Source organism: Mauremys mutica, chromosome 12 (assembly GCF_020497125.1).
Source record: "Mauremys mutica isolate MM-2020 ecotype Southern chromosome 12, ASM2049712v1, whole genome shotgun sequence".
NCBI classification, from domain to species: Eukaryota; Metazoa; Chordata; order Testudines; family Geoemydidae; genus Mauremys; species Mauremys mutica.
In genome coordinates, this window is record NC_059083.1 from 41,781,953 (window position 1) to 41,795,670 (window position 13,718).

Sequence of the window (13,718 nt, forward strand, 5' to 3'; positions counted from 1 at the left end):
TATGCCCAGCACCCCCCCCGACCCACCCACAAATGCACAGCACCCTGCACAATACCACCACTGCCCACAGCCCCACCACAACTGCCCAGCACCCCACCACAGAACCCCCACTTCCAAGTGCTCAACACAAAGAGATCCTCCCTGCCCCTTCACAGCCCAGCACCCCCCCGTACCCCTCACAGACCCACTCCCCCAGGCCCTGCCTTCCAGCCGCACTCACAGGCCCGGCTGTGGGGTGACTGTGTCTGCCAGGCTGAGCTGGCAGCGCAGCCAGGTCCGGTCCCAGGGTCGGGAATCACTCCTGGCCCTCGGGAGTGGTGCGATCAGCCAGGCCAGGACCTGCCTCGGCCGGGCTCTCTCAAAACACACTTTCCTGGAGTGGCCCTGCCAAGCCCCCCACACTGTTCCCCCACAGCACACACCTGGCTGAGAATGGCCAGACTTCTGAACCAGTCCCAGGCGGCTCAGCTCCCGGGAGACAGGCAGGGCCCCACATGTGGTGGGAAGTAGAGACTGCCCGGAGCTGGAGGCACACTGGGGTCCAGCCAGGGGGCTGAGAGGAGCAGGGCGTGGGGTCAGGGGGCAGAGAGGAGCCCTTGGCCAGCCGGCTGCAGGCCGAGAGAAGCAAATGGTGGGTGGCGGGAGCCAGCAGGGTCTCGGGGCACAGTGCAAGAGGAGGAGGCCAGGGGCCCTTCTGAGCATGGGCCCTGCCCCATGGAGCCACTGGAGTCATTGTAAACCCAGCACTGTGCCTGGTGCATGGAGGTATGATCACCTGGAAGGACGTGCTGAGAGCACTCCACGCCTGGCTGAGCAAACAGGAAGGGGATTTTCAAAATTCCCAGAGAATGTAAAGGGCAGGTCTGAGGACAGGGCAGTAGAGTTCAAACTGATGACCAGAGTGGTTAGAACAGGCATTGTGGGACATTTCTGGAGGCCGATCAGAGCGCATTAATAGACTAGGGTGTCCACACTGGTGCCGTGGCACTCCAGCGGGGGCACATCAAACGTTATTCCACTTGCCGAGGTGGAGTACCAGGAGTGCTCTAGCCGTGGCATCAGAGTGCTCTACATGCCTTGCCAGTGTGTACATGTCCTGAGTTAGAGTGCACGGGGCTGCTTTAATGCACTGTAACTCGCAAATGTAGCCATGCCCCAGGGGTTGAGGAGCTGCCTTCCTACACCTTCCATCTCATAAGAACATAAAAATGGCCACACTGGGTCAGATCAAAGGTCCATCTAGCCCAGTATCCTGTCTTCCAACAGTGTCCAAGACCAGGTGCCCCAGAGGGAATGAACAGAACAGGTAACCACCAAGTGATCATAGAATCATAGAATCTCAGGGTTGGAAGGGACCTCAGGAGGTCATCTAGTCCAACCCCCTGCTCAAAGCAGGACCAAACCCAACTAAATCATCCCAGCCAGGGCTTTGTCAAGCCTGACCTTAAAAACCTCTAAGGAAGGAGATTCCACTACCTCCCTAGGTAACCCATTCCAGTTCTTCACCACCCTACTAATGAAAAAGTTTTTCCTAATGTCCAACCTAAACCTCCCCCTCTGCAACTTGAGACCATTACTCCTTGTTCTGTCATCTGCTACCACTGAGAACAGTCTAGATCCATCCTCTTTGGAACCCCCTTTCAGGTAGTTGAAAGCAGCTATCAAATCCCCCCTCATTCTTCTCTTCTGCTGACTAAACAATCCAAGTTCCCTCTGCCTCTCCTCATAAGTTATGTGCTCCAGCCCCCTAATCATTTTTGTTGCCCTCCGCTGGACTCTCTCCAATTTATCCACATCCTTCTTGTAGTGTGGGGCCCAAAATTGGACACAGTACTCCAAATGAGGCCTCACCAGTGCTGAGTAGAGGGGAATGATCACATCCCTCGATCTGCTGGAAATGCCCCTACTTATACAACCCAAAATGCCATTAGCCTTCTTGGCAACAAGGGCACACTGTTGACTCATATTCAGCTTTTTGTCCACCATAACCCCTAGGTCCTTTTCTGCAGAACTGCTGCCCAGCCATTCGGTCCCTAGTCTGTAGCAGTGCATGGGATTCTTCCGTCCTAAGTGCAGGACTCTGCACTTGTCCTTGTTGAACCTCATCATATTTCTTTTGGCCCAATCCTCTAATTTGTCTAGGTCCCTCTGTATCCTATCCCTACCCTCCAGCATATCAACCACTCCTCCCAGTTTAGTGTCATCTGCAAACTTGCTAAGGGTGCAGTCCACACCATCCTCCAGATTGTTAATGAAGATATTGAATAAAACCGGCCCCAGCACCGACCCTTGGGGCACGCCACTTGATACCGGCTGCCAACTAGACATGGAACCATTGATCTCTACCCGTTGAGCCCGACCATCTAGCCAGTTTTCTATCCACCTTACCGTCCATTCATCCAGCCCAGACTTCTTTAACTTGCTGGCAAGAATACTGTGGGAGACTGTATCAAAAGCTTTGCTAAAGTCCAGAAATAGCACATCCACTGCTTTCCCCTCATCCACAGAGCCGGTTATCTCATCATAGAAGGCAATTAGGTTAGTCAGGCATGACTTGCCCTTGGTGAATCCATGCTGACTGTTCCTGATCACTTTCCCCTCCTTTAAGTGGTTCAGAATTGATTCCTTGAGGTGATACTTGACTTCCTTGAGGACCTGTTCCATGATTTTTCCAGGGACTGAGGTGAGACTGACTGGCCTGTAGTTCCCTGGATCTTCCTTCTTCCCTTTTTTAAAGATGCGCACTACATTAGCTTTTTTCCACTCATCCGGGACCTCCCCCGAGCGCCATGATTTTTCAAAGATAATGGCCAATGGCTCTGCAATCTCATCGGCCAACTCCTTTAGCACCCTCGGATGCAGCGCATCCGGCCCCATGGACTTGTGCTCGTCCAGCTTTCCTAAATAGTCCCGAACTACTTCTTTCTCCACAGAGAGCTGGTCACCTCCTCCCCATACCGTGCTGCAGAGTGCAGCTGTCTGGGAGCTGACCTTGTCTGTGAAGACAGAGGCAAAAAAAGCATTGAGTACACTAGCTTTCTCCACATCCTCCGTCACTAGGTTCCATCCATGCCCTGTTGCCCATTCCCAGCTTCTGGCAAACATCTCCCTCTGCTATCACTGTTACGTCATTCCTCCCTTTCCTGTATGGCACCCTACCCCACCCCATCTCCTCCACTCACATTCTCCCTCTCCACTTCCCCAGCCTCCTGTCCCCGCTCTTTCCTTCACACACTCTTTCTCCTCACCGTTTTTCTCTCCCACCTCTACTCCTGCACTCAGTTTCCTCCTGCTCCCCCACACCCTCTGTTGCATAGATCCCTGTGCCGACCCCTCGCCATAGACCGGCTCTTGTCTTCACTGATGAATAGCCGGGTTCAGACTCATTGGCTGAACAACAGGAGTCAGCGGAACTATTTACTGGGGGGCAGCTTCCTAGGGAATGGCAGACATTTTCTGAGAGAGCAGCAGGGATTCAGGCCCACAGAAAGTAACTGGGGGATGGGGACTGCTTTGTCTGAGGGAGAATTTGCAAGGCAGATGCTGGTGATCACAGGACGAGGAGAACATTTTAAAGAAACCCAAATATCATGAGTTTTGCAATAAAATCTCCACAGCTGGCAGCTCCTCAGCTGCTTTTCCCCTCCCAACCGCTGGCACCTCCCCCAGCATCCACCCTGATGACCCAGCCACAAAACCACCTTGCCTAGAGGTGGATGTGCAAGGTGGGTTCCTCCCACCAACACTTTCCAGGGAGTGGATGGGTGGGGGCCCCACCCACACCTGTTGGGAACACAGTGATGGGCGGGGGCACCGGGAGGACTGTGGCTATTGCTAAGGGAGGGCAACTTGCGTGTTCTCTGTCTGTATTTGTTCATGCATGGGGGGGAGGTGGGGTCTCTGGGATTCCTGGGTCAGATGCTGCTGTTGCTGCTGCTGCTGCCTCCATTGTGATCTGGGAGCCTGATGTGCAGCTGCTGCTCCCCCAGTGGGGTCTGCTCTGGGAGATGGGAACTTTCTGCGGTGGCTGGAACCAGCCCCTGGGGCAGCCCCGGGCTCCGCCGACACCAGCCCCTGAGCCGGAGCCTGCAGGTGAGGGGAGAGACCCGGGGGAAGGGCTGGGGCCGGGCAGGAAAGTGACTCTGCACCACCGGCCCCTCCTCGCCCCAGCTCTGCTCCCGGGGCGTCTGCGAGTCCCAGAGCTGCTGCCCTCCCTGACCCCCGGCTCGGCCCCCCCTGAGCGCCTGCAGGAGCCGAGCCAGCTCCGGGAGAGCGAACGGCCCGGGCCGGGCCAGGGACCGAGTCTCCCAGCCCGAGGGGAGGGAGCGGGAGGGAGACAGGGGCAGAGCCTGGCAGGGGCAGCAGGAGCGATCAGTGGGGAGGGAGGTTCCCGGCTCCCAGCCCTGCCCAGCCCCATTCCCTGCAGCACCCCGGGGCACATTGACTTTCCTGGGGAGAAGGGGAGGAGCAGGGAGAGGAAAAGCCAGTTCCTGCCTCTGCCTGGTGCCCGCGCTGCTGGGGGGATGCGCTGCCCTGGGGACAGTGTCAGAGGGATCCCCCAGAGCGGCTCCTTTGGTTCTGCACTTGGCTAGGAGGCTCTGTGCCTGGGACGCGGGTACCAGTGTCTGGGCGGTTTGGTCCCGGTGGGAGGAGCCGGGTCTGCACTGGAATAAAGTGCCCCAGGGTTTTCCCAGCATCACAGCGTTCAGAACGAGTCTCTCTGTGGCGGCGGGTGGGGTGGGATGGGATGGGATGGGATAGGGGGGGGGCGGAATCGGGGTGTGAAGTGGACCAAAGTCTTCTGAGACCTCCTTCATCAACTTTCTTGCCCTGACAGGCAGCAGGATAAGGACCACGTTTCACTCCAGATCCTCCCATCCTCCTAGGGGACAGGCCAGGGAAATGGCTGTGATGGAGCCAGCTCAGGTGGGGATTTTCAGGGAGCTGCTGGTGGGTTTGTATGTGTGAGAGAATTCCTGAACCCTGTGCCTGGGGGTGAGGCGGTTCTCATGCCCTGCCCATGACTGAGCTGGGGGCGTAGTACTGCAGGGGCTGGTCCTGAGTGGAGGATGCTGTTTCAGGTTCCAGAGGCTTTCGAGGAGGTGACCGTCTGTGCCACGGAGGAGCAGTGGGCTGTGCTGGACCCTGCTCAGAGAGCCCTCTCCAGGGATGCCATGCCAAAGCATTGCAGGACAGTGCTCACAATGGGTAAGGATTTCTTGCCACTTGGTTAGGAGACTGGCGGGGGGGGGCGTCTCTGAAGGGCCCTGGGTGCTCTACTGGTGCAGTAGATATCAGAGGGATCAGACATTTCCAGAGCTTGTGTTTGCCAGATAGCTCAGTGGTTGGAGTGTTGGTCTGCTAAACCTAGGGTTGTAAGCTCAATCCTTGAGGAGGCCATTTAGGGAACTGGGGTAAAAATCTGTCTGGGGATTGGTCTTGCTTTGAGCAAGGGGTTAGATTAGATGACCTCCTGAGATCCCTTCAACCCTCATATTCTATTGCATGGTGTGGATCACCTATGATTACCCTGTTCTGTTCATTCCCTCTGGGGCATCTGGCATTGGCCACTGACAGGATACTGGGCTAGGTGGACCCCTTTGGTCTGACCCAGTATGGCTGTTCTTAATAGAGACCATCTCCTACTCACTCACTCCCATGTGATAAATAAGGGGTAGGGAAGAAAATCCCTGTCCCATCCATCTCCCTGAGCCAAGGCAGGGTTGTTCCCTGTGGTGCATTTCCTAGTGCTTTGGCCAGTCCTCCTTTCAAAGATTCTGAGTGAGGGGGCTCCCACCCCTACCCTGGGAAGACCGTTCCTGCTCCCACACTGGTGCACTGCCAGATTTCTCCAGGTAACGGTGCAAACTCCCTTTTTATTCCCATACAAAACCCTGGAGCTAAGTTTGAGAGGACAGACCAGTAATTTAGGGTCAGATAAGTCACAGGGATGCTGTAATTCTCCCAGAGCCAAGTGTTACAAGCCCAAGAAATTCAGATTTAGCGTGACACTCAAAAGAATTATAAATGCTTTAAGCTCTGGAAAGGCACAATTAGGACACCCAGATGGCTTTAACTCCGCCCTGCAGTGAGACCACGCAATAACCATACCTCTATTCATCAGTAACGCACAAAGGGCTTTACAAAGGAGGGCAGTATCATTATCCCCACTGCACAGGTGGGGAAACTGAGGCACAGAGCCATGATGGGACTTGGTCACAATCACCCAGCAGCAGAGCTCTATCTTGAGCATGACAGGATAGTGCTCTACCCACTAGATCACACTAGGTCACAAGCATTTTAAGATTTGTTGTCCCAAATCAGATTCAATTGATTTTTAAAGACACATTTGATTTTCCTCCTCCTGGCATCATCACAGGGATGATCATGTTAAGGTGGTTTGTGTTCATAAGAATGGCCATACTGGGTCAGACCAACGGTCCATGTAGCCCAGTATCCTGTCTTCCAACCATGGCCAATGCCAGGTGCCCCAGAGGGAATGAACAGAACAGATAATCATCAAGTGATCCATCTCCTGTCACCCATTCCCAGCTTCTGGCAAACAGAGGCAAGGGACACCATCCCTGCCCATCCTGGCTAATAGCCACTGGTGGGACCTATCCTCCAGGAACTTATCTAGTTCTTTTTTGAACCCAGTTATAGTCTTGGCCTTCACAACATCTTCTGGCAAGGAGTTCCACAAGTTGACTGTGCATTGTGTAAAGAAATACTTCCTTTTGTTTGTTTTAAACCTGCTGCTTATTAATTTCAATTGGTGACCCCTAGTTCTTGTGTTATGAGAAGGAGTAAATAACACTTCCTTATTTACTTTCTCCACATAAGTCATGATTTTATAGACCTCTATCATATCCCCCCTTAGTTGTCTCTTTTCCAAGCTTAAAAGTCCAAATCTTCGTAATCTCTAATCATATGGAAGCTGTTCCATAACCCTACTAATTTTTATTGCCCTTTTCTGATCCTTTTCCAAGTCCAATATATCTTTTTTGAGATTGGGCAACCACATCTGCATGAAGTAATCAAGATGTGGGTGTGCCGTGGAATTATATACAGGCAATATGATATTTTCTGTCTTATTATCAATGCCTTTCTTAATGATTCCCAACATTCTGTTCGCTATTTCATACCTTAACATGTTCGGATTGTTGTTGGGGTTTTTTAGGTTATTTAACTCTGAATTTCCTGGTCTTATAATACTTGATTTGAGATCATTATAGTCTCCATGTAATGTATAATTACCCTACATTATTGATATGTAATCTCAATTCCTATCCCAGTTCTTAACATAGAAATTCCCAAGCAAAACATGTGCTTGTTTATTTAAATTAAAAATGGTATGCATGAACAGTAAGCGAGAACCCCAAAGAAAATGGTACCATGGGCTATTTCTCATCACTTGAAGAAACATGGGATCAACAGCAAATATTTTATTTTTATTTTAACATTTAGAGCTAGACATACCTGCCAAGTTTGTACAACTCCATGTGTGATATTTTATGCAAATTAGACCATTTATTTGCATAACTTATATGTGTCCTTAAGCTTCAGCTTAAGAACATAAGAACGGCCATACTGGGTCAGCCCAAAGGCCCATCTAGCCCAATATCCTGTCTTCCAACAGTGGCCAATGCCAGGTGCCCCAGAGGGAATGAACAGAACAGGTCATCGTCAAGTGATCCATCCCCTGTCACCCAAGCTTGAGGTCAATACACCTTGTCCCAAATCATGAAGGGACAGGACATGAAGTTGCACAAAACTTGGCAAGTGGGCGGGTGCTGAAGGTGTCTGGGGAGTAGGTGGGGGCTGTCTGTGTGTGGAGGGGGAAGCCAGAGCAGGTGGGCTTGTGGGGTGTCTAGTAGTGGGGGAAGATGAGTGCAGCTCAGTGCCTGGGGGGGTAGAGATTTGGGGACAGCTGGCTTTGTGGGGGTGTCTGGGTCAGCTGGGTGATGGCTAGTGTAGGTAGATTTGCATACAAATCAAGTGGGGAAGATAGGAGTAGCTCGGGCGCTTCCAGGATAGATGAAGGCAGCTAGCAGGGATGGCCAATGGCTGGGTGTGGGAGTAGTTGGCTGGGAATGTTCATGGGGAGCTGGCTGCTTGCCGGGTGGGGGAGCCTGAGACCTGCTGTCTCTGCTGCCGCTGCTTACTGCTCCCCACTACTGGACACGGGCAGGGAAACAGTGAGATGGAAGCCACATGGCTGCCCACTCAGCAGGTTCCCCTGGAGCCTCTGGCAGCCATGAGGCAAAATTGCAGCCCATTCCTGCAACGCTATTGAATGTGATGCCCAAGCTGGGTATTGGGACTGCAGACAAGCCTGGCAAGATGCCTGGGTGCCACGCAAGATGAGCAACGCTTGGCAGCGCTGACCAGATTCAGCTGTAGGCTGTGGCTGCTTGACACTACTCCGGAGCAGCACAAAGCAAGCAGAGCATACCATCCAGCTGGGTTGACAGGTGCTTTGCATCCCAGTTTCCCACAGTGCACATGCTCCCCAAATCCCCTAGTCCCCTGAAAACACCCCTAACTTCCCCGTGCCTCTCTGCAACTCCCTGCACACACTCCCTCCCTCCTCCACCTCGCATTCCACAGCGCCTGAGTGCATGCACACACATGCACATCCCCTCCCCCCAAGTTTTCCCCTCCTATATGAAATGAGGGTCTACCATCACCCCCACATCTATCTATCCTCAGACCCTAATGTTAATTCTGGCCCCCAGCCCCTATCTGTTCTGCTCCCACATCTCTTCTGCCCCTCCCCGCCCAATACCAACTCTGCCCCTCCTGCAGCTCCTGGGGCTCTTCAAGCCCTGTCCCAGGCTGGGGGGAGGGGGGGATGCACTAAGGTCCCCCCGACCATCCCTGCTTCCAGGCCAGGTGTTGCAGGGAGGGAGGGGAGAAGCAGAGGAGTTGTCGTGTTGCTCATGGTGGGGGACAAGGGAGCTGAGCCAACCTGAGCTACTGTGAGAACAGTGCTGGTTCCTGAGGGGAGGGAGGAAAGCTCTACCTGCCTCCTGCAGCAGCCCTGATTGGCTGCCCATCTCCAGGAGGTGGGGCAGTAGGGAAGTCAGCCAATAAGAGAGGGTTCTCTCCCCAATGCAGTACTAAAATATGTCTGACCCATTTGGAACCAATGCACTTTAAACCCTGGTTAAATCAGTCTGGTGCAATGTGCAGCTTTTGAAAATAAAGATTTAGGACTAAGGGTCACTGTTTGCTGTTATTTGTCATGATAGAAAGTTTTATCCTTCTACAGAGCCTGTAAAATCTTCTCTTTCAGAGAAACTCACACAAAATTATCCTCTTTCAAAATAGCTGCCCTCTCTCATTGTTCTCAAGGGGGAATTCAGCCAAACTGTCCTTTATGGGTACGTCTACACTGCTGTCAAAGACCTGCAGCATGGCTGCAGCTGGCCCAGGTCAGCTGACTCAGGCTGGGGCTTTGCGGCTATGTAATTGCAGGGTAGAGATGCAGTGTAGAGAAGCTCTGAGACTCGGTGCCACAGGTTTTTTATTGCAGTGTAGACACATCGTAGGTTGTCAGGAGTCAGAGAGTAGTAATGAATGGAGACTGGCCATCTTTGCTAAGGGCAGCCTGTGGACAGCAGTTCTCAAACTGTGGATCAGGACTCCAAAGTGGGTTGAAACTGTGTTTTAATGGGGTTGCCAGGGCTGCTGTTAGACTTGCTGGGGTCTGGGGCTGAAACTGAAGCCCGAGCCCCACCTCAGATCACTGGCCCTGCCCACCCACGGGCTTCAACTTTGGCCCCCTGCCTCGGGAGGTGGGGCTCTGGCTTTGGCCCTCCTGCCCAGGGTGGCGAGGCTCAGGTGGGCTCAGGCTTCAGTCCCCGCCTCCTGAGGTCATGTAGCATTTCTGTTGTCCGAAGGGGGTGATGGTGCAATGAAGTTTGAGAACTGCTGGCTTAGTCCCAGTGAGAGCAAAAGGAGATGGCAGCCATTTTGAAATAGAGCAGGGCTTCACGGAACTCTCTGAAAATTATTCTGTTGGAGGAGAAATTTTCATTTATGAACAATGACAGCAATAAATGACCATGAATCTTAAAAACAAACACACACACACACACACACACAACAAAGCCCTTAAAATTTAACTTATATAGAAGGTGCCAGTGAGTTTTAACGATAAGGGGAGTTTAAAGAGTCTGCATTATGATGTTACTAAGATCACTTGAAATCAAAAAAGTGAGACACCAAGTGGTAAAATTTCTTAAATGACCCATTATTTAATTAATTTTAACTTGTGAACTAATGAATGGACTTACTAGCAAATTCTCAAAAAAATGATTCCATGTTCAAAACGTAAGTGCTGCAGTTTTGGGGAGGATACACTGTGCTCTTCAGACTTAACAGTGAGACTGAATCCTGCTTTAAGTACAAAATTAGCCTTAATGTCAATCTTAACTATGGGTCCACAACTAGCATCTCCATATTTTACTTGCTGGAGAGGACCTTTATAAAGTAGTTTAGTCCCTGGTCATCTATGAGTCATCATTCATTTCCTTACCCTCCATTTGTTAATGGATCTGCCTTTTCCAATGCTCCTTTTTGCTCTGGTAGCTTTGTAAAATCTCACATTATTCTCCTTAGCCTCTCTAGGTACATTAGTTCATTCTTCTTTTTTGCTACCTTCCTCTTTTCCCTGCAGCCGTAACTGACTCTGGGTATCCTTGTTCAGCTCTTCCATCTTTCCTGAACAGGATAATTTTAGACTTAGACCTTTGAGTGACATGGTCCAATTTTTATTTTCCTGAGGAATTTCCATTGTCTTTTTCCCAAGGAATCAGAGTCTGAGATTTTACTATCAAAATAATAGAAATAGGCTGAGGTTAAGAAAGAACACATATTTTCATGGATATTAAGACCACAAGGGACCACTATGATCATCTAGTCTGACCTCCTGCATAATACAGGCCAGAGAATTTCATCCAGTTAAGTCCATAACTACTGATTGGGCTGGAGCAAATCATTTTTAAAGAGACATCCCATCTGGATCTAGAGACTCTAGAAAATGTAGAATCTGCCTCATCTCTTGGCCAGTTGTTCCAATGGTTAATTATTCTCACTGTTAAAAAAAATTGTATCTTATTTCTAGTACAAATTTCTCTAGTGCAGCTTCCAGCCATTGCATCTTGTTCTGCCTTTGTTTGCTAGATTGAAAACTATCAGAAATCTCCTCTTTCGGTTGGTGCTTTTAGGCCATGACCAAGTCACCACTTAACCTTCTCTTGGATAAAATAAATAATTTGAGCTTCTTAATTCTCTCAGTGTGAGAGACTTTCCAGATCTTGACTCATTCTCATGGCTCTTTTCTGAACCCTTACCAATTTTTTCATCACCCTGCTTGAAGGGTGGATGCCAGAACTGAACACAGTGTCCAGTAATGGTTGCATCAATGCTGTATACATCCCCCATCCTCCTTGCTATCCCTCTGTTTATACATCCAAGGATCATGTTAACCCTTTTAGCCATAGCATTGTACTGGGAGATCATATTCAGCTGATTATCTGCCGTGACTCCTAAGTCCTTTTCAAAGTCACTGCTTCCCGTGATACAGTCCCCCATCCTGCCAGTGTAACCTACATACTTTGTTCCTAAACAGAGAGAGAGGTAGAAATGCACAGAGATTGGTTTTGTGTAAAAACATAACCATTTTCATTTAGGCCGTGGGTGTTGCTAGGGTGGGTCACTGCCTGTTCTAATCATTGTTACCCTCCCTCAGCCTCCCCTCTCCCTTGTTGTTTGTTACACTCACTCACTGATCGCTGTCTTAAACTAGATTGCAAACTTTTCAGGGCAAGGACTGTGTCCACTGGCCCTGAGCCTCCTTACTATTCTCTCACAGTCACCGGGCCCCTCTTTTCTTTTACGGAGCAGATTCAGGGAAACTGAGCTGTTTTCTATGTAACTTAGGAACCCCTTTGATGATGGGCATCTGGCTGTGTGCGTTCCCAGCAGAGACGTAAAGAGTTAAATTCCCACCCTTAGCAGAGAGTCTTGTGGCTTTGAGCAGCCAGGTGGGTGGCCAGAGGATTTTATTTTTTTAAAGAAGAGGTTAGGTTTGAAAAAAATCACAGCACATTCTCTGTATCAAACACTCTGCAAATCTGTGGTTCATGCTGTTGTCATCTGTTTCTTTCCCCTAAGCAGGATCTCCGATTTACCAACCTGAGTTGCTTGCTCGGCTAGAACGAGGGGAAGAGGCCTGGATCCCAGATATCCAGAGCTCCGAGGAAAGCTCAGAGGAAGAACCTGTTAGACCCATTCTGAAACAATGGCTGAGGAAAGGGAAATGGTGGGATAATGACAAAGGCCCCGTGAGCTCCTCCACTTCTTCCTCATCTCACTCAGGTCAGGCTTGTGCCCATCAGGTACCGAATCCTCATGGCAGTCACTCTTGGCTTCCCACCCCTCCTGACTGAGACTTGGCTGTAGTTCCCTCCACCTGAGTTTTCAGATGGGATGTGAAGGCAGAATTGGTCCCCTCTTCTCTCTCCTCTGGTGAAAAAGTTGGGGGTGGGGAAAATTGGCTCCTCATTTTTCAATCTTCCCAGTGGTTATTTTGTTTGTTCTCCCCTCTCTGAGGTTCCCTTTTCTCCCTTCCCCTCAGCACAGGGAATGACTCCTGTCTGGATTCTCTCTCTGTCCCAGCAGGTGATGGGATGGTGAGTGAGAAGGAGGAAGAGGATCCTCAATGGGAAGGTAGTGAGATATCACTGGGAAGATCAGAAGGGGATGTCTCTCTAGCCTGTGAGAGTCAGGACAGACCAGAGAGGCCACAAGGAAACCACCCAGAGAAGAGATGGGTTCAATCCACTCACAGTGGGGAAGGTCCCAAAAACCTCAACATTAAGAGCCAGCCAGGAATACAGATGGCACAGAGAAAACACGTGTGTATCGAGTGTGAGAAAAGCTTCTGTAGTAGCTCGTCGCTCCTTAGACACCGGAGAACCCACACAGGAGAGAGACCCTATGGGTGTCCTGACTGCGGGAAAGGCTTCATCTCCAACTCAAGCCTCATTAGCCATCGGAGAATGCACACGGGGGAGAGACCCTATAAATGTCCTGACTGTGAGAAAGCCTTTATTGCGAACAAGTCCCTCAATAAGCATCGCAAAATCCACAGCGGGGAGAGACCCTACCAATGCCCTGACAGTGTGGAAACCTTCATCACGAGTGAATCCCTCCAAAAGCATCAAAAGCAACACATGTCAGTGAAACCCCATGAAAGCCCTGAGTGTGGGAAAAGCTACACTGTTCATTCAGCCCTTGTCGTCCATCAGAGAACCCACATGGGACATGAAGCTCATGTATGCCCCAACTGCGGAAGAAGCTTCAGAGACAGCAGGACCCTCATTAGACATCAGAGAATCCATACGGGAGAGAAGCCCTATAAATGTTTTGAGTGTGGGAAATGCTTCCGGGCCAGCTCAACTCTCACTATCCATCGGAGACTCCACACAGGAGAGAAACCTTACAAATGCCCCGAGTGTGGGAAAAGCTTCAGATCCAGCACAGGTCTCACGAAACACCGGAGAACACATGCGAGAAAGAAATTGTCCATGGGCCCTCAATCAGGTTGGCCAAAATGAGTAATGCATTTGCCCAATCCTACAAATACGGACAGGATACAGTCAAATATCTGTCCAGGAGCCAGCCAGCAGCAGCCAACCCCATGCTGA

The 13,718-nt window shown here is 50.7% G+C and overlaps 2 protein-coding genes across 2 annotated transcripts in view; one reads left to right on the forward strand and one right to left on the reverse strand.

Annotated features, from left to right (window-relative positions):
* Positions 1-13,718, reverse strand: part of LOC123345053 (zinc finger protein 883-like) — a 902,586-nt gene that overhangs the window by 624,797 nt on the left and 264,071 nt on the right. The gene's annotated exons all lie outside the window — the stretch shown is intronic.
* Positions 12,894-13,718, forward strand: part of LOC123345718 (zinc finger protein 436-like) — a 28,079-nt gene continuing 27,254 nt past the window's right edge. Inside the window, exons 1-2 of the mRNA XM_044982748.1 lie at positions 12,894-13,191; positions 13,342-13,554. Of these exons, the coding sequence (XP_044838683.1) occupies positions 12,909-13,191; positions 13,342-13,554 (496 nt within the window). The 5' untranslated portion in view covers positions 12,894-12,908. The remainder of the gene's footprint in view (positions 13,192-13,341; positions 13,555-13,718) is intronic.